Source organism: Episyrphus balteatus, chromosome 3, assembly GCF_945859705.1.
Source record: "Episyrphus balteatus chromosome 3, idEpiBalt1.1, whole genome shotgun sequence".
Taxonomy (NCBI): Eukaryota; Metazoa; Arthropoda; class Insecta; order Diptera; family Syrphidae; genus Episyrphus; species Episyrphus balteatus.
The window spans coordinates 5,747,309-5,769,968 of record NC_079136.1 but is presented as its reverse complement, the minus strand read 5'-3'; the positions used below and the strand labels follow the sequence as shown (position 1 = coordinate 5,769,968).

Genomic DNA, 22,660 nt, shown 5'->3' with positions numbered 1-22,660 from the left:
ACAATTACAATTACAATTACAATTACAATTACAATTACAATTACAATTACAATTACAATTACAATTACAATTACAATTACAATTACAATTACAATTACAATTACAATTTTATTTAAATGAATAGAAAAAAGCAATATTGGCAATCATTTTAATTCAAGAAATCAAAATCTATATCTATCATCAATAACATCTGAGCTAACAAAAAACAAAACAAGCTTCAAGACTGAGTCTCAACCACATGTTGGAAGCATCTATAAGTATAACTAAAGCTCATAAATATTTTTGCTCTCAGTCTTATAACCTCTTGACAATCTCAGTTCTCAGTTTTAGCTCACAATCGCGTCTTTATCTTCTTTAACCAAAACAAATAACAAAAGCCTGAAGTATAATAAAATTCATAAACAGGAATTTCGAAATGTGAATTTGAATCATTCACTTGCAACAGGTCTTCGTGTGAAGACCGCAAAATTGTTAATAAATTTTCATTTCGATATGAACCTCTTGTTAATTGTGTTTTTAACGCTTGCAAGCTCAAGTCTAGCTGCCATAGATACGACTTGTAAAAACCCTGGAGAATACGTAAGGATCTATCACATCTCAAATAAAATTGGTTTTGATTAATTGAATTTAATTTTACTGCCGCAGTGCTTGAACCATTGGGATTGTTGTACGAATACCTGCCTCTCATACCTTTACAAATGCTCGAGTATCCCAGCGCAGATGAATAGTTTCAGCCAGTCGTCGGCACCAGCTTTCCAATCTCCAGCTTACTATGCCCCAGCTAGTCCAACAGTTGAAACCTTGTCCTACGAAGGTTTGCTAGACTTCATCTTCACCCCTCTGAGGGTGATGGTAAATGCAATTGGGAGTGAAGATAATTCCATTAAATCACGTTTGGGGGATGAAGCAGATGAGGAGGAGCAAGAAACCAAGACGGAGAACCAAGTTATCACCACAACAGACGGTCCCTCAACCCAGCCGCAATGCATGGAGATTGGATCGAAGGTAAGAGATGCGCAAATTGTTTTCGCTGTGATGTGAGTTTTGATGGAAATTAATTTTGGATTTCACAGTGTTATTTCAATGAAGATTGTTGCACCAAGCGATGTCATGGATTCCTACATCAGTGTGTGACTTAGAATTGCGATTCTCGGCAAGGGCAAGAATCTTATCGAAATCGTACGAGAGTATTTATTTATAGTTTTCATATGAAAAATTCTGAGATAGTAGTTTATTAAGAAGAAAAAAAAAATAAACAAAATAAACGTGTTTTTATTAAAAAATTAAACAAAAAAGTGATGATGCAGTTTATATTTTGTTGAGTTGAGCTTCGACCTAAGATTGATTAAGTTTTTTAATGCTAAAGTGCAAAACGATTGGAGTATGTGGACTGTGATTTATATTGATTCCTCCATAAAGTTTGATACAACTGTGTAATTATTCAAGAAATTTAATAATAAATTTTATGAGTTACTGGTTTTATGCCAATATACATCTTCCCAACTTGGAATGTTTAATGAGAACAAGTCCATGACGAGCCCATTGTTATGGTCATTTTTTTGTCAGAAATAACTAGAAATTTAGTTAGAAGAGTTTTCACACTCATTAAAGTCAATTTGAAAAGAAAATGAGTTGAAAATTTTTAACAATTTAAATAAATTCAAATAGAATTTTTTTGAGTCACGTTGCTTAAGGTAAAAAAAAAGGCAATACCGCACGTTGTATCAATCTTGTTTTGCAGTTATTTTGGTTTAAAATATAAATTCTAATACATATGAGCAACTGAATGTCTTCAAATTATAGACAAAACTGGATAATACTCACAATATTTGTGGTAATGATTTTTGGCAGATTACACTGAACCAAAAAGGTACATAAAATTAATGAATTTGTACCTACATTAAATTAATGTAAAAATTCATGGCAAATGAGCCATTAAATTTAAGAATCTTTTTAAGAACAAATTCTGTTCATAAACAAATTCGAAAAGTTTTGAACATGTTTAAGAAAAGTTTCTTAGATTTTAAGAAAAATTCATACAATTTAAGAATTATTTCTTAAATCTTTTTTTTTTTTCTTCTATAATTTAAGAACAAAGTTTAAGAAAAGTTTCTTACATTTTATGATTATTTCTTAAATTTTATGATTTTTTTCATAAATTTCGTAAAAATTCAAATGAAATTTTGCTTAAATTTAATGAAAAAAATCATAAAAACTATGAATTTTTCTTAAAGTTTTATGATTGTTTTCATAAAATATAATACACTTTTCATTAAAATTTATGCAGTTATTTATATAAATGCATATAATACATTACCATTCCAAGCCTTTAATTTGTTCCTAAAAACTTGTATTCCAAACAAACAAACTGCAAAAGAAAACAACCCAAAATCTAAAACAAAAAAATGAAAATTGTTTTTAAAAATAAAAGAAATTATTAAGTTTAAACGTTATAAAAATGTTTTATTGATCACTATCACTATAAATTTCATTATAAATTAATTTAATTTTACTTCTTTATTGGATGCATCATCTGGAAAGATAGAAAAAAGTTTGTATTAGTAAAATGAATATGTAGTATTTGGTTTAAAAAATCGAAATAGCTAGAAGGTTAAATTATCTAATTCTTACTTTATTGTAATCGGCACCATTAGACTCTGGATATGAAAAAAAAAAATAAAAAATTGAATAAGTTGGGGAAAGATAAAAATATAAAGAATTTAGGTACCTATGAGAAATGTTGATAATATTAATTTAAAACAAAATTTAAATATTTAGAGAAATAAAATAAAATGCAACACTTATTAAATTCCATGTTTTGCTTTAGTTTGCAATGACAATTTCAATTGTGCAGGATTTGTTGAGAATCGCCTTTAATATGGTTTTTATTTTGTGTTGATTTTCCCCCTTTGCCGGTCCAAAGTTGAAGATTACGTACGTGCCTCCATATTTCACAAAAATATCAAATTACCATTTTCAATTTTAAAATAATATGCACCTATAACAAAAAAAAAAAAGAAAATATATTTAATAAATAAAAGAAAGCAATTTTTAACATTATATGTTTTTATACTTATCTGAGTATATGGGAAAGAGGCAACAGGAACCAACAATATTTTACACTTTTGCAATGTACTTATACTCTTCAAAATTGTCTACGTGGTTAAAATGCTTAACACTATAAACAATATCGTCTTTTATTCACAAACTTTTATAACTTGTTTCGGCAACGACCGTCCACTTTGAATATCAGATTTTAAATTTAATCCTCAAAGAAATCTTTCTAAGGAATAGATTCAGAACAACAGTTATTATTTTCTAGATTGTTGAAAAAGTACATAGACTTTAAGAAAATATACTTAAACACTCAAAACGTAAGAATTTTGTAATGAATTGATTCTTAAATTTTGGAAAAATATGAATTTCGAACATAAAAAGTATGAATTAATTCTTAAATTTTAAGAATAAGTTCTTAATACCGAATACAGGATTTCGGTAAAATATTCCTTGTTTTTTGATTAATGAAAAAATACATTCATTTTAAGAAAAAATGAATTCATTCTAAGAAAAAATACTTAAAAACACAAAATTTATGAACTTCTTACAAATGTAATTGTGAAAATAGATTTTTTTTTCAATTTTAGAAGGGAAAAAAGTCAATTTTAAAAATTATTTTAACTCAAAATACAACTGAATGGAAAATAATAGTAAATTTCATTCATTCTTTCAAATTGTATCTAGAAGTTTATGAATTTATTCATAAACCTTCGTATTTGTTCTTAAAAAAATTTTCCATAGGAAAATTTTTATGAAAACTGATTCTTAAATTTTATGAATCTTTCTTAAAACTAAACTTTTTTTTTAAGAATTTGTGCTCAAATTTAATGAATTTTTCTTAAAAATGTATAAATTTTTGTTTATGAACGAGATTCATAGTTTTTAAGAATAATACTTTTTTCAGGGTATTCTTTATGATTGGGGCTAAAAAAAAAGTGTTGAACGCATTAATGTCAAAAATGTATAAAATGTAGAAACATACTCGAATTTTTCAGTCTTTAGTTCTTAAAGAGTATTTTTTGGTAAAAATCTTTCAAGTTAATAAAATTTTCTAAGACCGTTTTTGTAGGTGTAATGGTTTTCAACATATTGCTTCATTTATATTATAATTTTTTTCAAATCGAAGAATCGTTTTAATATTGCTTTTAACATAATGTTGCCAGGTCAGTGCATTGTTTGAATTTTTTTTATATAAATGGTTTGGATATTTACACGGGTAAAAAATTTTGATGTAGATTCTACGAAAATTGAATAGTTTAATTCAGAAACAGCATAAGTCCATTTTTCCGAAATTTTTTTCGTTCAAAATATATGGAAATATTTTACCCGGTGACAACATTTTTGACTGCTAAATACATGACTTTTTACCACTTTTAAGTTATTTTCGCAGCAATCTTGACACGCAATCTTGTTATAAAAAGGTAAAGGAATTACTCTATCTATATCTATTAAATTCATTAAAACTGAACTCAGGGTTCAAAAGTTATAGCCAGATATCTCGCGGTGGTAGCGTTTTTAATTCTTGAATATATGACATTTTACCAGTTTTAAATTATTTTGGCAGCCATCATGACACGCAAGCTTAAAAATTATACATCAATGAAAAGGTAAAGATTCACTCTATCTATTGATATTTTATTCATTAAAATCAGAAGCAGAGTTCAAAAGCTGTAGCTAGATGAAAACTAAAGTTTTACCAACACAAATGCGTTTATTTCAGAAACGATATAAGTCCAGCGACTTTAAAGGCTTAAAAACCCGCTAAGACTTGAAAAAAGGTTTATATTTTTAAGGTTTTTAAATGCGTCTTTAGCTAGATTATAAGTCGGCATACTCTAAATTTGAAGTGTTGTCGAGTTTTAACATAAAAAACAGTTTTTTGTTGCTCCTGAAAAGTTAGTGCTCATGGACTTATGCTGTTTCTGAAATAAACGATTCAATTTGGGTTACATGTTAGGTAACACCAAAATTTTATTTCAATTTAATAATTTGATTGCATACATTTTCGAGTCTATTACAAAATTTACTGAAATTTAAATATTTTTGTAATAATAATAGGTACTTTTTCGGGTAACATCCAGGCACAAAAAAAAATTATGTATATTGGTTTTTGATCATATGTATGTATATAAAAATTTATTTCTTTTTTAAAATGGTTTCCATTTTCGTTTACGTTTTTAATACAGTTTGACTAAAATGTGATTTTCTTGTTTTAAAAAAGGGCTCCCGGAAATTACGCCAAATTTTTTTTTTTTTTGTAAAAAAAGCCATCAGAATGTTTCTTTTGGTCAAAATTGGAAAAGGCACCAGAAAATAATTTATAAAAAAAAGGCAGGAAAATTGGAAATTGTGCCAGACAGCTTTGGAAAAAGAGTCGGAAAATAAGGTGGAAATTAAGCCAGAAAATAATACGTGCCCGCTTAATTTCCAATTTTTAATAATTATAATAAAGAATTTTTGTTTTAATCATTAAAATTAATAATAATGCTCAATATATTTTTACTTGCTCTATAGGGCAAGTATTGGTTTCGTGTCGAAAAAAAAAAATTGAGGTTTTAATCAAAACCAACATTACGATGATGGAGAATTCCGAAATTCCGCAATTCCGTCCGTGCGTCTGTGCGTCCATCTGTACACATTTCCACAGCCTAAACGGGTGGATGGATTTTCTTCAAATTTGGTACAGATGATTTTTATGTAATTCTGAAAGTTGATTTTTTTTTTTGTTTTTTTATATCTCGTTTAGAACGTATACCTCCCATACAAAAAAATACGATATTACGAATTTCTCGAAAACGGCTCTAACGATTTTGATTAAACTTTGTATACGTAATATTTAAAGCAATGGCAATAAAACTGCTTTTTTATTTTTTCTCAAAAAAGTCAAATAACAAAAAAAAAATTTTTTCATTTTACAAAATTTTGCCCTAAATGTCGGCTCTTCCCCAATATAAATTTTTTTTAAAATTTAGATCCAGCTTTTAAAATCTACAAGTAGACTAACATAACTGCAAGAGCAAGTACGTGCGACCCCAGTCGTTTTTAAAAGTACCTACATAAAGTTTCTAAAAAAAATTCATAAAAATAAAGTTTAGTCAGATATATCGTCGGTGAAACCAGAAAAGGGTGTAACTCCATTTTAGCAAATTTTATAGGAGAGCAATAAAACAAAATCGTTTTTAAGGCATTTGTATGAGTTTTCATTTTCTAATTTGCTAATAAAATAAAAACTATGAACTTTAAGGGGATTCTGAGTTTAAGGAACGGTAGATATTAGGTTTGTTTCACAGATGGCATTCAAATCTAATTTTCAGAAAATTTGGAGTTACACACTTTTCTGGTTTCACCGACGATATGGCATTTATCACTTTTCCCCATTTGATTTTGTATTTTTCTTAGATTATTATAAACTGACATTCAAAAGTGGGGTCCCATATTCACTACTCCACGTAACCAATCAAATCATTTCAATAGTCCTATATAAAAAATGTTCAATAAAAAAAGTTACACATACGCCACAGTGACCCTTTGAGGATTATAATGAAAATAAAATCGCTGATCAATGAAATAAGTTGACCTTTTGTGGATGTCAAATTTATACGTATAGCAAGTTGTCAAACTCTTACATTCGAAGTTTTAAGATCTCGGATTCCTTAAGTACCCTATATCACAAGCTTATTTTATGCTCAAAATAAATTCAAACCCCTAACTTTCTATACAAAATATATGGAACATTTAAATTTTTTTTTTTTTTGCAAACCTGCTTGGTTCGTTTGCCCAGGATAGCTTAACACTCTTTTTTTTAATTTTAAAATTTTTTTCAAAAAATAAAAAAATGTTTTTCATTTCAGATAGTAATATTAAATTTTAGAAAAGTTCATAAAAATCCTTTTAATGTCAACATCATTTCAAAATTTTTGCTCAAATAATAATGTTGTTCCAGGAACTTACTAACCTATACCTATAATACTTTTACAGTATTATTTTTAAGCAAAAATAATGTAAATTTTAATTAAATTTTTGATACTCTAAAATTTCGGACTTAAATTTCTGCAAGTCAAAAGCACTCAAGTTAAACATAAAACAAGCAATAACATAACATCAATATCATCACCACAACTGAATTTGGTGTCATCAAGAGAGCTAGACGACAAAAACAGAGTAAAGCATTCCCTTTACCGTAAAACAAACATTAAACTTTGCTAAACTAATTGGTTTATTACTTCGAAATCAATTAAATTTATTGCATACACTTAAATCATGTAACACACAAGAGAAAACAATTTCATGGATACATTGGCTTCGCATCGCAAGAAGACGTGTGTTTTTCCTAACGATATATTCAGGATTCTCCGCAAAGGAAGATATAGAAAGGTCCTGTACCTAGTCTTCTATGTATGTTGAAAACATTGCCAATGCATGCGAACCTTAATAAGCTGCTATACTCGTATGTGACATGAACAAAGAGCGAATATATAAAAAAAAAAAGAGTAACCTCTGGAACCTGAACCCAACCGAACCGACGACGTGTTCAAAAGACAACAAACAAATACAAACAGGACACCCCGGCTCGGCTATAGAGAGTGTGCATAGGAATTCAAGGCTGAATGAAGCTCCATCTCCAGGACATACATAGATTTATTTATATATTTTCTAATCACGACAACATGACAAAGGTGGATCACGATGACAAAAGCATACATATCAATGCCATGTACGATGACGACGACGAGTACACACCAAAGGTGACGAGGATATGACTACCAGGAGAGGACATTCTCGTCGACAGCATCAACGAAACAAAACACACAACCACATTGTTTGCAAAGTCTCTCTCTCTGTCTATAGCCACATATATCTTCCTAACGGTGATTTTGATTATATACAAGGCACTGGCGCGCTATGGCTGTGTAGAGAAATACCTTTTTGATAAATTTTTGATAAAATTGCGATGATATTCTGCAGCCTCTCTGGCGCGGCAGCGGTCTTCTGTTAGAATAACCAAATTCCCTTGCACTTTTTTTCGGTTTTTTGTTATACAATGTCGCACATCATGCGTTTGGGGGATCGGTTGGCTGCTGCTATTCTTTGACGAAAAAGCTATTGTTTCCAACAGCAAACACACACATGCATTAGCCATTAAATAGTTTCATTAATATGTTTCGCATCCTGTGCAAGGAGGAGGATTCCATAAAAACTTCACTCACATAGTTGATATGATGAAAGTTTGATAGCAACATTGACTTTGACAATAAGTGGGATACTGGGTGATTCAAAGAATTTTATATCTATCCAAAAGGAGATGTTTGTTATTGCATAAGAGAATGCTCATTATGTGATAATTTTGCAGTTGAGTTTTAGAGGAGGAAATGGACAACCTAGTTAAACAATGGCTAACTGGTTGAGAACAGATTTTTCATCACGTGTTTTGGACTAGAAACATTTAAAAATTAAAACAAACAAATTTGGTTAAAATAATCTTAAGAACGAACTTAAAGAATGAAGAAATAGAAATTCATTCATAGTCTAAATGAAGAGAAAGGGCGGGTAATATGGGCCACATTTCAAATATGAAACACTTACTTTTTCCACCTCCCAAAACAAGTTTAAGCTATTGTAATGCATCTCTAACCGAAAATAAGTGTTGTTTCAAAAATCAGTGAGAATTCCGACATTGCAAATCATGGGAAATGGAAGATACGTTTACTTAAAGCTATTAAGAGAATGAGGACAAATTTGTGTGGCTAAAAGCTTTACAACTACAATATTTCTTGCATCATCATCCTTCTTAGTCTATATATACAGGGTGTCCCGGAATGAGATAAGAAGATTTTGAGGGATGATTCTGAGAGAACAGTAACTCTCTATCTGCAAAGTTGATACCCTTTAGCGATGATTTAAGAAAACGCTTAATTTGGTATGTCCTTACTCATGTTTATGTTAGTAACGTAGTTAATACTTACGATAAAAACTTTTTTAATGTCTTGATTTTTAGAAAACAGGGTCCCGGAATGAGATAAGAAGATTTTGAGGGATGATTCTTGGATATATTCTAAGAAAAAAATTGTTCTACAGTAACCCTCTATCTGCAAAGTTGATACCCTTTAGCGATGATTTAAGAAAACACTTACTTTGGTATGACTTTACTCAAGTTAATGTTAATAAATTCGTTAATACTCATGATAAAAACTTCATTAATGTCTTGATTTTTAGAAGAAATGCTATTTTTCGTACCTTCATTTAAAAAATGTTAATATCTTTTTTAATTGCTGAGATATTAATTTTTAAATGGAATTATTTTTGTTTTTTTCTTAAAACTATCGATACAATCGACAATGGAAACAATCGATATCTACCAAACACTATGTTGATTCGTTGTTTACATCCAATGTCAAACGAAAACTTAACTTGTAATGCAAATTGTGTTTAATTAATTTCAAAGCTATCGATAATATCGGTACCCTTGTGGCAAAATAATTTGGAAGTATTGAAACTATCGATAGTTTTGTGAAGTATCGATATACTCGATATTTGTTTGTTATCGATGTTATCGATAGTATGTCGAAGTTTAACCAACACTAAATTAACAGTTAAATTAATTTTTAATGGAAAACATGCAATGTATTTGTGCAAAAGAGAACAAAAACAGCGAAAAAAACGATAAACAATGTAAAAAATTTCGATTTTTTTAAAAAAATTTAAAAAAAAATCACTAAACTTTCAAATAAATTGTTCAAAATTGTTTATAATGTATTTCTACTGGTAGTAAATAACGTTTGAGCAGAATTATTAGCAATATAAACATTGTTTTTGATTGAAAAATGACTAAAAACAGTGGAAAATTCTCAAAATAATTGAAAAAACTTTCAAACAAAAATTTTGTTCGAAGTCGTACCGATAAATCGAAAAACTAATGATGCCAATGGATTTCTCGGGTCCGAAATAGGGCGAAACAGTTAATCGCGCGCCTGTCTCAAAAATTTTTTTCAAAAAACTTGCACAGTGATATAATTGTTGTTAACAGAAATAAACTTAAACTACAAAAATAAATTTTTAATTCGTACCCATTTTTGAATAAAGCAAAAAAACACATTTTTTTAGAGATTTTGCCTGGTGCAGGTTTTCCTAAATATCATAAGTTTTCTGGCAAACTTGTGAACAACATTTTTGTTCATTATTGTTTTTTTCATAAGAATAAATTAATAAAACACTATGTAAACACATTTATCGAAGAAAATCGGCCCCAAATTCAAAAAAAAAAATTCCATTTAAAAATTAATATCTGAGCAATTAAAAAAGATATTAACATTTTTTAAATGCAGGTACAAAAAATAGCATTTCTTCTAAAAATCAAGACATTAATGAAGTTTTTATCATAAGTATTAACGAATTTATTAACATTAACTTGAGTAAAGTCATACCAAAGTAAGTGTTTTCTTAAATCATCGCTAAAGGGTACACTGAACCAAAAAGGTACATAAAATTAATGAATTTGTACATTAAATTAATGTAAAAATTCATGGCAAATGAGCCAATGTACAAATTCATTAAATTTAAGAATCTTTTTATGAACAAATTCATAAGCCAATGAATCTTTCTTAAAATTTATGAATAAGTTCTTAAATTTTAAGAATTCTGTTCATAAACGAATTCGAAAATTGTTGAACATGTTTAAGAAAAGATTCTTAGATTTTAAGAAAAGTTTCTTAGATTTTAAGAAAAATTCATACAATTTAAGAATTATTTCTTAAATCTTTTTTTGTTTTTTGCTATAATTTAAGAATAAAGTTTAAGAAAAGTTTCTTACATTTTAAGATTATTTCTTAAATTTTATGATTTTTTTCATAAATTTCGTAAAAATTTAAATGAAATTTTGTTTAAATTTTATGAAAAAAATCATAAAAACTATGAATATTTCTTAAAGTTTTATGATTGTTTTCATAAAATATAATACACTTTTCATTAAAATTTTCACAGTTATTTATATAAATGCATATAATACATTACCATTTGAAGACTTTAATTTGTTCCTAAAAAATTGTATTCCAAACAGCAAAAGAAAACAACCCAAAATCTAAAACAAAAAAAGAAATTATTAAGTTTAAACGTTATAAAAATGTTTTATTGATCACTATCACTATAAATCTCACTACACATAAATTAAATTTTTAATTTAATTTTACTTCTTTAATGGATGCATCATCTGGAAAGATAGAAAAAAGTTTGTATTAGTAAAATGAAGTAGGTATTTTGTTTAAAAAATCGAAATAGCTAGAAGGTTAAATTATCTAATTCTTACCTTATTGTAATCGGCAGCATTAGACTCTGGAGCTGAAAAAACAAAAACAATACAAAATTGAATAAGTTGGGGAAAGATAAAAATATACAGAATTTAGGTACCTATGATAAATGTTGATAATATTAAGTTAAAACAAAATTTAAATATTTAGAGAAATAAAATAAAATGCAACACTTACTAAATTCAATGTTTTGTTTTAGTTTGCAATGACAATTTCAAGTGTACAGGATTTGTTGAGAATCGCCTTTAATATGGTTTTTATTTTTGAGTTAATTTTTCCCCCTTTGCCGGTCCAAAATTGAAGATTACATACGTGCCTCCATATCCCACAAAAATATCAAATTACGATTTTCAATTTTAAAATATGCACCTATAACAAAAAAAAAATATATTTAATAAATGAAAGAAAGCAATTTTTAACATTATATTATGTTTTTATACTTATCTGAGTATATGGGAAAGAGGCAACAGGAACCAACAACATTTTACACTGTTGAAATGTACTTATACTCTTCAAAATTGTCTACGTGGTTAAAATGATTAACATTTTAGACAATATTGTCTTTTATTCACAAACTTTTATAACTTGTTTCGGCAACGACCGTCCACTTTGAGTATCAACTTTTAAATTAAATCCTCAAAGAAATCCTTCTAAGGCATAGATTCAGAACAACAGTTATTATTTTCTAGATTGATGAAAAAGTACATAGACTTTAAGAAAATATACTTAAACACTCAAAACGTAAGAATTTTTTCATTAATTATATGTATACTTTCATAATATTTAATGAATTAATTCTTAAATTTTGGAAAAATATGAATTTCGAACATAAAAAGTATGAACAGATTCTTAAATTTTAAGAATAAGTTCTTAATACCGAATACAGGATAACGGTAAAATATTCCTTGTTTTTCGATTAATGAAAAAATACATTCATTTTAAGAAAAAATACATTCATTTTAAGAAAAAATACTTAAAAACACAAAATTTATGAACTTCTTACAAATGTAATTTTGAAAATAGATTTTTTTTTCAATTTTAAAAGGGAAAAAGTCAATTTTAAAAATTATTTCAGCTCAAAATACAACTGAATGGAAAATAATAGTGAATTTCATTCAAAAAAGTATGTCCAGATTCTATGATTCAGCAAAATATTCTTTCAAATTGGAGCTAGAAGTTTATGAATTTATTCATAAACTTTCGTATTCGTTCTTAAAAAAAATTCATAAAAATATTTTCCATAGGAAAATTTGTATGAAAACTGATTCTTAAATTTTATGAATCTTTCTTAAAACTAAACTTTTTTTTTAAGAATTTGTGCTTAAATTTAATGAATTTTTCTTAAAAATGTATGAATTTTGGTTTATGAACGAGATTCATAGTTTTTAAGAATAATACTTTTTTCAGTGTATCAACTTTGCAGATAGAGGGTTACTGTAGAACAATTTTTTTCTTAGTATATAGCCAAGAATCATCCCTCAAAATCTTCTTATCTCATTACGGGACACCCTGTATATAAAAATGGTTGCATCGTCTTCAAAAAAATTAAAACCGTGAAATATGTAAACCTGCTATACTTCCAAAATTTGCTGTTGATTCTCGGTCTTATTTATTTGTTTTGTAAGGTAGGTCCTACTCTTATGTTAAAAGTCATGATGTGTCATCTTGACAAAAAATTTTTTTTTAAGAAATAGCTAAATGAATCATTAACAAAAGCAAAACTGAATTTCTTTATTCTTTATAAAAAAAAAAAGAAATTTTTCAAAAAGAAACATGTCATTTACTAGTTTTTCTTATCAGTTAATGTTTATATACATTATTCAAACACCTTGAACTAATTGCTAAAACGTCATTTGAATTCATTCCAAGGTATTTGTCATCCAATGTTGCAACATTTTTTTTTTTTTGTTTGATAAGGAAACACAGTGTTTTACTATTTGTTACGTATCAATAGTAAATTATTATTGTTTATTGTTGGGAGAGCATTAGTTGCTGAGATTTTGTTTAGAGGAAAAACCAAGATTTTTTTTCTTTTTTTAGTTTAACTTGGGATTTTCCTGTGTGAATTAAAATTTTAAGCAAAAAGTAACCTATGCATTAAGATTTATTATGTTCATTTTGTGATGCTTTTTTGCTTAAGCTGAGGTAAGCTCAGGGGGCTCCAGGATTCTTCCCAAAGAAGCAACAAAACTTGGGTTTTTGAAAGTTCCAAACTCAAGGAAACAGCCTTTTAATCCTTAATTTCAATCGGTTTTATTTATTGTTCACTTCAAGCTTATACAATGTCTTAATCTTTATTTAGGTATAACAAGTTACTTCATATATTTTGGTGTCCCCGGTACACAATCCGGAGAGAAATCTGGTCGGAACTCACAATGAGAACCTATGTCCAATGAGCTAGGAAACTCAAAGGAGAAGTCTTCGGAATCCAAATGGAATCCTATGTCTCCACAATACGGAGAGAAGTCTGGTCGGAACTCGGCAGGAGAACCTATGTCCAACGAGAAGCTCGAAGGAGTAGTCTGTGGGAATCCCAATGGAAACCCTTATGTTCCCAAAATGTGGAGATAATTCCGGTCGGAACTCACTAGGAGAACCTTTGTCCAAAGAGAAGCTCGATGGAGTAGTCTGTGGGAATCCCAATGGAAACCCTTATGTCCCCAAAATGTGGAGATAATTCCGGTATAATTTGTTAGTATAATAATAATAATTTCCTGTTCTAATTTCTATCGTAAACTACCTGTGTTGATTTCTGATTCCCTAATACAACTAGCTACTTATTTACTATTTAGGACCAAAAATTCAAGAAATGACAGTTTAATTACCAATTCTTTTCCGGGTCTACTTGCCTCTGTGTCTATACTCTAAATGAATAGGTACTTGATATCAGAGATGCGCAAGATCGACGACTTCACAATTCACAATTTTTGCTTCCTCATATGTTATTCGTTGCTAAAACTTACTGTGAAGTAAAAGCTAAAATTGCATGAAAACGAATTTTCTTGTAGGATGACGATCGTCGTTTCTTCTCATTTGCAAAAAGAATGCAAAAGAATGCAAAAGAATTCAAAAGAATGCAAAAGACTGCAAAAGACTGCAAAAAGAATGCAAAAGAATGCAAAAGAATTCAAAAGAATGCAAAAGACTGCAAAAAGAATGCAAAAGAATGCAAAAGAATTCAAAAGAATGCAAATGAATGCAAAAGACTGCCAAGGAATGCAAATGAATGCAAAAGACTGCCAAGGAATGCAAAGACTGCCAAGGATGGAAAGATTGCAAAAAGAATGCAAAGACTGCATGAAGTCCCAAAAGACTGCAATCATTTGAATGCAGTCTATTGATTGGGAAAAAAAAAGATTGCAATCATTTCATGGAAAATGATTGGTGATTTCAAAATTTGAAGTCTAAGTCTCAAGTGTAGGAGACACCCCAACAAACAATAGGCTGAAACCCCACTCTTCTCCAATTGCTAGAAATAAAAAAAAAAAATTGTCTGAACTTCATCTTTGAATTTTCGTGGCACGTGACTGATTTGTGCGGTCTTGAGAAATTGTTAGCTTTTTATTAAAATTTAAGTGATTAATTTTTTTCTGGTGAAAATAGTGATGGATTCTGAAAATACAGGTATGTGACTATTCAAAAACAATTTATTTTATGAAATGTGTTTCATTTTAATATTTTTTTGGTGATCGTCAAAAAGTGTCCAAAATAAAGTTTTTTTTTAAGAATTTTGTGTATGATAAGATATTTGGTTACGGATCCTGTTAGATCCCGCAATGTTTGTTATTAATATGAAAACTTAGAGGCCTAAGCTAACAAATTCTTGAAAATTTAGCCGCGGAATAGCGCAAATGAGAGAATTTCCAGCACATAGAAAATTTTAATATATTTGCGTAAATTAAAAAAAATTATAATCTCAATTTTTCTCTCGTAATCAAATAATTTTGTATATTGGTCATTTAAAAATATTAAAAAAAAAAATCACGAAAAAAAATTAAAAAAAAAAAATGTATTTTGTAAAAAAAATTTTTCCTAAAAATTTGTTTTTTTTTTTTGTAGAAAAGACAACTGATTTTTGTAATTTGTGTGTTATAAAATAAAAAAAAATGAAAAAATAATTTTGGCCGCTTAGATTGTTGAAATACTTCTATGTGCAGCGCCAAAAGAAAGTGTATGTGTATCGTATTTTCTTTTTGACCAGCTCCAAAAAGTACGCAACATGATTTCTTTTATAAAGATGAATTTTTTTAATTACAAAATACAGCTTTTTAATAGTGTGTATTTGCGCGTGGTATTTTGTTTTAGTAAAATTTGTAAAGGCTTCTAAAAGAACTAAATTTTTATTCTTTAACCAAAAAGTCGGCAAAAACCCCGGAAATTAAGAAAAAATCAGTGATAGGTTATCGTTATAAATGATTTTCGAAAAAAAAAATTGCAGGAGATGAAGAGATCATATATCCAAAAAATTAAAATTGAATTTTTTGTATCTAAAACATAGTTTTCGGAAAAAAATGCAATACTTAGAAAATATTAAAATATGGAAGGTAAATATAAAATTTAGTTTTCTCTTTAACTTACAATTCGTCTGATTAAAATCGGCATGATGACAATAACACGGTGTTACAAAAATGAGGTTTCAAAATATATACATATATATAAAATTTTCTCATAAACTAGAAGACAAAGAAACATAATAGTTTTCACTGTTCGATAAGAAATCAATTGAGGCAGTTTTCTGTGTGAGTAATTTTGTTTACAAAAATTCACAGTCTGGACAAAAATAGCATAAAATGAGTTTAAAAAAATTTGTTTCGCCTATTTTTAACTTTGAAATCGATTATTTCAAAAACTATTTGTTATAATATATTGATTTAAAAATTGGAATCAAATGTACAATTTTGCCTTTCGGAAATGGTATCATTTATTGCTGTAAGTGTTGCCGTTGTTTTTTAATATTATTTTTTTTATTTTGATAATTTTTTTTTAGAAAAATGCCCTTCCCACCTAAACGGGTAGAGATAGACCCCCCTCCCAATGAAAAAAATGTTTGTATTGAACTCTTCTACAAAAACCTGTTATCAAATCCTGGCTGCCAAGTTATCCTACTACGTGCCGAAACAACATTTTTGTTCTTTACCTAAAAGTTCGAATTTCTGTATCTGGGTTGAAATCGAAAATTTTTTTTCTAAGCCAATTTTGAAGTGATTTTCATAAAAAATACCTCGATTGATTGGGAAATAGATATAATTTTAGAATATATTTTTTAAATAGCATGTTGTTTTGAAAACACATACTTTAAATTGATGCCGAAGTTGGGCAGATTACGAAAAAAATGGAATTTTTTAACTTTGACAGCTTATAAATTCTAAGTGGTTTAACCGAAATCGAAAATGGGTAAAAAATTGACGAAGCTAGAATTTTTTCAATGGGTGAAGGTCCAAAAAACCGTTTTTTGCCCGTAACTCCAGATTTTGGGGGTGTTAGGGGATTTTCAAATACCGTTTCGTATTCAGTGCGACTAGCTCTACAAAACCTAATAGGTCTCCGCCCGCGTATATTTTGAGTGTTACACCGTGTAATGTGATTTTATTTGTCAAAGACTAACCCATGACTAAGAGAAGAGTTGTTAGATATTGATTGTCAACAAACAAAACTAAAACTTGTAAACAAAAATAATACCTCTAACAACAAACCCCCTTTAAAAAGATTTTCCTTAATAGCTATATGACGTTATACTGTTATTGTTGATGAAAATTGGAAATTTTGTTTGTAAATTTTAGTGTTGCCAGGTGTTTGAATTTATCCACAGTTTGGAGTTTATTTTCAAAACTTAAAATTTAAAATATCTATTTGCGAAACAACCAACACGAAAAATAATCCTCCTCACATTTTTGCAAAATTTGATATAAGACTAGTAATTGAGATGTCATTTTTGACATTTTTAAGTAATATTCATTTTGAAATATTTTAGCTTCGCAAATAACTGGCAACTCTAGACATTGATTATTGTAAGAAAATAAAAAAAAAACCACAATCCTTATCAATATATTGAGTAAAAAACCATTTTGATACTACACAACCTCTCATGAATGTTTAATGTCGATCGTTGTACACATAAATTGTGAATGTTATCAGTGTCGACCACAGATAGTGTACTAACTTTCAATCGACTCTGAATTTAAAAAAAAATCGCATTGAAAAATAGTGTTTGTTTCATTTTCATAGAGCAAACATGTTACTTCAAACTAAATTCACTCGATTACAAATCGCGATTTTCGGTTTACTTTCCGCTCAAATAATTTTCACGTTAATAACTTCTACCGCCGCGAGTGATGAATCAAGTTCATTAACAACAGATCCTCAATTACGCCTGCCCAATACTACAATACCAATAAAATATCATCTTCATATCTTTACTCAAATTGATCAGGAAGTTCTAGAATATAAAGGAAATGTTACAATTGATCTTTCTGTCAAACAATCAACTAAGGAAATTGTCCTTCATGCTAAACTATTGCGTGATTTCAAGGTGAACTTGATCGATTTGCTGAATAGTAGTTATCAGCAATTTGAGAGTCTCAAGTGGGTGCATGAGAATGAAACTGATTTCTTGAGAATATCCTCACCAATCGAACTGAAATTGGGTCAACAGTATCGCCTTGAGATACTTTTCACGGGAGATATTCGTTTGCAGAATTTTGGATTTTATAGAACAACATATTTGGATGAGGAAAACAATACTATGTAGGTAAATGCGATCATCGCAAGAAATTTCTAGTGTTATTGATATAATCAAACTTCAAGAGTTTGATTTTTGAAAACAAAAAAGTAAATCAAGATCGCTGACCAGCCTCGATTTATGTTTTTCGCGTTTGTGTGTGAAAACCGATTGATCGAAATTCAAAGTTAAATAATTTGTTATTTTGATATACCCGCCTTTTGATACAGTGGGACCATAATCCATAAAAGTAGAAACAATTTCAATGTCATTTGGTATACCTACTTTAACTTTCACAACTTTTCTTTGTTGTTTCGACACAGTAAGACCTATTATTAGATATTCTTATTTTTAAAACTTTTTCCTTTCTAACTTAAACATTTTGGAATTCTATGCTTCAGTGTTTGGAATATTAATTTTGGAATTTTCAAATTTTCAAAAATTTAGATTTTTGTGTTTTTGGCGGTACTCCATAGTTGCAGGATTTTTGATATTCTTATGCAGAATTTAAATTTCTGGAATTTTGAATTTTAATATTTTTGCAGAATTTTTAAATTCATTGCATATTTTAATTTTTGAAAGACTCAAAGTTTTTTTAAGACTTATTTAGATCTCAGATGAAATGTTTAGTTTTATTTATATTTTCAATGAACGCTTTCTTGCTTTTAAAGTTCCCCGTGAGCAAATTATTTTGAGGCTTTCCGGGTGAAACTTGGAAAATGTATTTCGTTATTCTGTTTTAAACTTTTGCGTATTCAAAGTTAAACCTTAATGATTTTTAAATTGTCGTGTTTGGTTCCAATTTTTGATTTTTATTGTTTTTTTTTTTCATTCTATGTTATTTTTTTTTTTGCACATTGCAGATTTTTATGGTATTATAGAATGTGAGATTTTGTCCATTGAGTACATTTCCCTACGGAGGCGATTTCATCAATGGGGTCAAAAATTGTCTGAAGATTTTATCCGATTAATTTTTTTTTTTTTGGAGATAGTATATTTATTAGGGTGGGTCAAAAAAATCGAAATTCTTTTTTTTGATTTGGTACTCCGAAAAATCGATTGCTAGACACCTCTAGAATATACACACCAAATATGAGCTCTTTATATTAATGGGAAGGTCCTCCGCTTTTGAATTTTCCATTTTTGCATCAAGCTTCTACAAAAAAAAAATTATTTTTTTCATAAATCGACTTTTTTGCAAATTTCTTTGCTTATTCTTGTAGGAAATTGAACGCTCTACAAAAAAGACTTCATACCCTTTTTTCATTTATCTAACCGTTTAGTAGATATTTGAGGTCCAAAAATCGAGAAAATCTTTAAAAATTCGTTTTTTGTTCTTAATTTTGTAACAAATTGAAAAATTATAATAATCAAACGCGCATGACATATTCTTGTAGGCAACAGATTGTTCCACAAGAAAGGTCTTAATAATTTTGTTCAATAATCTAACCATTCTAAAGATATTCAAGGTCAAAGTTAAAAAAAAATATGAAAACATTTTTTACTTTTCAAAATTTTCTAATTCACTGAAAATTCAATATTTTCAAATTAGCAAGATGTTTTCTTGTAGGGACTTAAACGTTCTATAAAAAGTGTCTTGGCAGCAAATTAATTGCTTTAACCGTTAAGAAGATATTCGTATCCAAACCAATGCCCACTGATTTCAATAGTTTTCTTATGACAAGTATGCATTGCGATTTGAATACGATTATCTTCTAAACGGTTAAAGCAATTAATTTGCTGCCAAGAAACTTTTTATAGAACGTTTAAGTCCCTACAAGAAAACATCTTGCTAATTTGAAAATATTGAGTTTTCAGTGAATTAGAAAATTTTGAAAAATAAAAAATGTTTTCATATTTTTTTTTAACTTTGACCTCGAATATCTTTAGAATGGTTAGATTACACTGGTCAACAAAATTAAACTTTTTTTTTGTAACAGAAACCAAGGTATACTTTTCTATAGGATTTTGGTGTGATGAGCTCAAATCCGAAGTCAAAAATAATTCTATCACATCACGTTTTTGAGATAATCCCGTTAAAAAATCGAAAATGCCGCTTTTTACCAGTTTTCGAGATTATTTCTTAGCTTTTGGTTATTTGTTTTAAATAAATTTGTAACGGTTTCTAATAGAACTAAATCTTGTCTTTCTAAGTCCGTTTAAATCTTTTAAAAATCTCTTATCTTCTTTGAGAAATCTGAAATTGAAATCAACGTGTTTGGTATATCTCATGTTTATTTACTTTTAATAGCGAATCTCGAAAAGTTCTTTGCCAATCGCTTTCAAATTTTGACACCTATAGAAAAGTATATCTTGGTGTCTGTAACAAAAACCTTGTTGACCAGTGTTATTGAAAAAAATTATTAAGACCTTTCTTGTGGAACAATCTGTTTCCTACAAGAATATGCCATGCGCGTTTGATTATTATAATTTTTCAATTTGTTACAAAATTAAGAACAAAAAACGAATTTTTAAAGATTTTCTCGATTTTTGGACCTCAAATATCTACTAAACGGTTAGATAATTCAAAAAAGTGTATTAAACCTTTTTTGTAGAGCGTTCAATTTTCTACAAGAATATGTAAAAAAATTGGCTAAAAAGTCAATTAATAGAAAAATTATTTTTTTTTTGTAGAAGCTTGATGTAAAAATGGAAAATTGAAAAGCGGAGGACCTTCCCATTAAGATAAAGAGCTCATATTGTGAGGGAGTATAGGAATCGAGTTTTCGAAGTACCAAATCAAAAAAACGAATTTCCATTTTTTTGACCAACCCTAATATTAATCTATGTTTTGATAAGGGAATTTAGTTTTCGGGGTATTTTCTCTCCATATTTAAAATTTTTGGAACTCTAAAATGAAGTTGTTGAGTTTGATTTTTTTCAAAGAAGTTTTCTGAATTTAATATTTTTGCCACTTATAACACTAGTGTACAAGATTTTTTAACCAATAACCAATATACTTTTCTGAATTTTTAAAACATTCTAAACTCGAATCAAGTCAAAAATATTTTACTAGCCTCCATTTTTGATATATTACCGTTATAAAAAAAAAAATTTCTGACTTCGGATTCGAATTAAGCGCCCTAAAACCTTCAGAAAAGTATGTTTTGGTTCTGAATACAATGCTCGAATTATATATTTGGACTTGAGATAACGTTGAGATTTATCACTTCGATGCTTTGCCTTTTCAGATTTTTGTATTACGGATTTTGTGGCTATCTATTTATCTATAGTTCCAAAATATTATCATTAAACTTTTTATAACTAGTATTTTGGTTTGATTTTTAATAATTTTTCGTCCAGGATTGAGAATGTTGTTAAAGAATTTTGACTTTTGAAATTATTTAATTTTCTGATTTTTAGACCCTTTTCCAGCCAAATTTCTTCGGTATTATGGATTTTTTAAATTCAATTTTGAAACTTTGTAATTTGAAATGCAAAATTCCTCAATCTAAATTTTAATGCTCAGATTTTAGTTGCTCTGTGTATCAACATTGGGATTTCTGAAATCGGGATTTGGAAAATTAATTAAAAGTTTGATATTCGAAATTTGTATGTTCGGGATTTACATTTTTCGGATTTGAATCTCTTAAACTGTGTCACAGATTAAAAATTCGTGATTTCCGTACTATTTTTTTGAACTATTTTTTACCCGAAATGTTTAGGATTTTTTGGTTCGCGAATTTGATTTTTAAGATTTTGGTATTCAAAATTAATTTTTATCAATATGTAAGACAACAAATTATTGTAACATATTCTTTGAAAATTTGCCCAATACCCATGTCTACCTTGCTATACTTTAAGCAAAGAAACCAAAAATATTTTGTTATCAACATAATTGTCTAAAAACATTTCCACTGTAGTAAGTCCCATTTCTTTATCAATGAAAGTTCAGGGTTAAAGTTGTGATGGAAATAGGTTGTTTCTGGGCTAATATTTTGTACTTAACATAATTTCGAAATGAATTAATTGATAAACCACTGATGTTTCATGCAAATGTTTTTTTTTTTATTTTCCAAGAATAATTGTGGTTTTTCGTAGAAAATTTGAATTTAAAATAATCAAAAATCACACAGAAAAAAAATCCCATTATATTTGATTTATTATTATTTAGGCTGTGTCATACTTTCTCTTTGTCATTGAAGACGACAAAACTACGTCAATGATTATTATATTTGTGATAAGAATGTATTTGGCAAATACATTTTTATCTACAACAAAATTAAGTACAAATACGCAAGCGTGCTAGAAGACTTTTTTATCTATATGTTAAAACAAAATCAAAATCTAATTCAGCCGGTTGTTAAACATTTGTCAATTGATAAGAAAATGATGTGTACTTAGCGCCAAACAGAGTCAACTACTGTGGCTAGGAAGTGTGACTTAATAATTATATATGCTTATCAATATGAAGCTTTGTAAAATCATGACCAAGAAATAAACAATGAACTGAAATTTAGACTTAAGAGTGAAAGGTTTTCGTAGCAACATTTTTAAAGTGTTGAGTAAACATTTTTAAAATTATCAATTTCGTCATTGATTAAATCACAAGGCTCAATGACATGCGGACTCTATAGGATTTTAA

At 28.3% G+C, this 22,660-nt stretch overlaps 2 protein-coding genes across 2 annotated transcripts in view; both read left to right on the top strand.

The window, feature by feature from the left end:
- Positions 1-411: 411 nt before the first annotated feature.
- On the top strand, positions 412-1,297 carry LOC129915323 (uncharacterized). The gene is made up of 3 exons (XM_055994813.1): positions 412-579; positions 646-1,005; positions 1,074-1,297. The coding sequence occupies exons 1-3, from the start codon at positions 493-495 to the stop codon at positions 1,137-1,139; spliced, it is 513 nt and encodes a 170-aa protein (XP_055850788.1). The 5' UTR covers positions 412-492; the 3' UTR covers positions 1,140-1,297.
- A 16,262-nt stretch (positions 1,298-17,559) lies between these two features.
- Positions 17,560-22,660, top strand: part of LOC129913294 (uncharacterized) — a 38,976-nt gene continuing 33,875 nt past the window's right edge. The window contains exon 1 of the mRNA XM_055991882.1: positions 17,560-18,101. Within this exon, the coding sequence (XP_055847857.1) occupies positions 17,590-18,101 (512 nt within the window). The 5' untranslated portion in view covers positions 17,560-17,589. The remainder of the gene's footprint in view (positions 18,102-22,660) is intronic.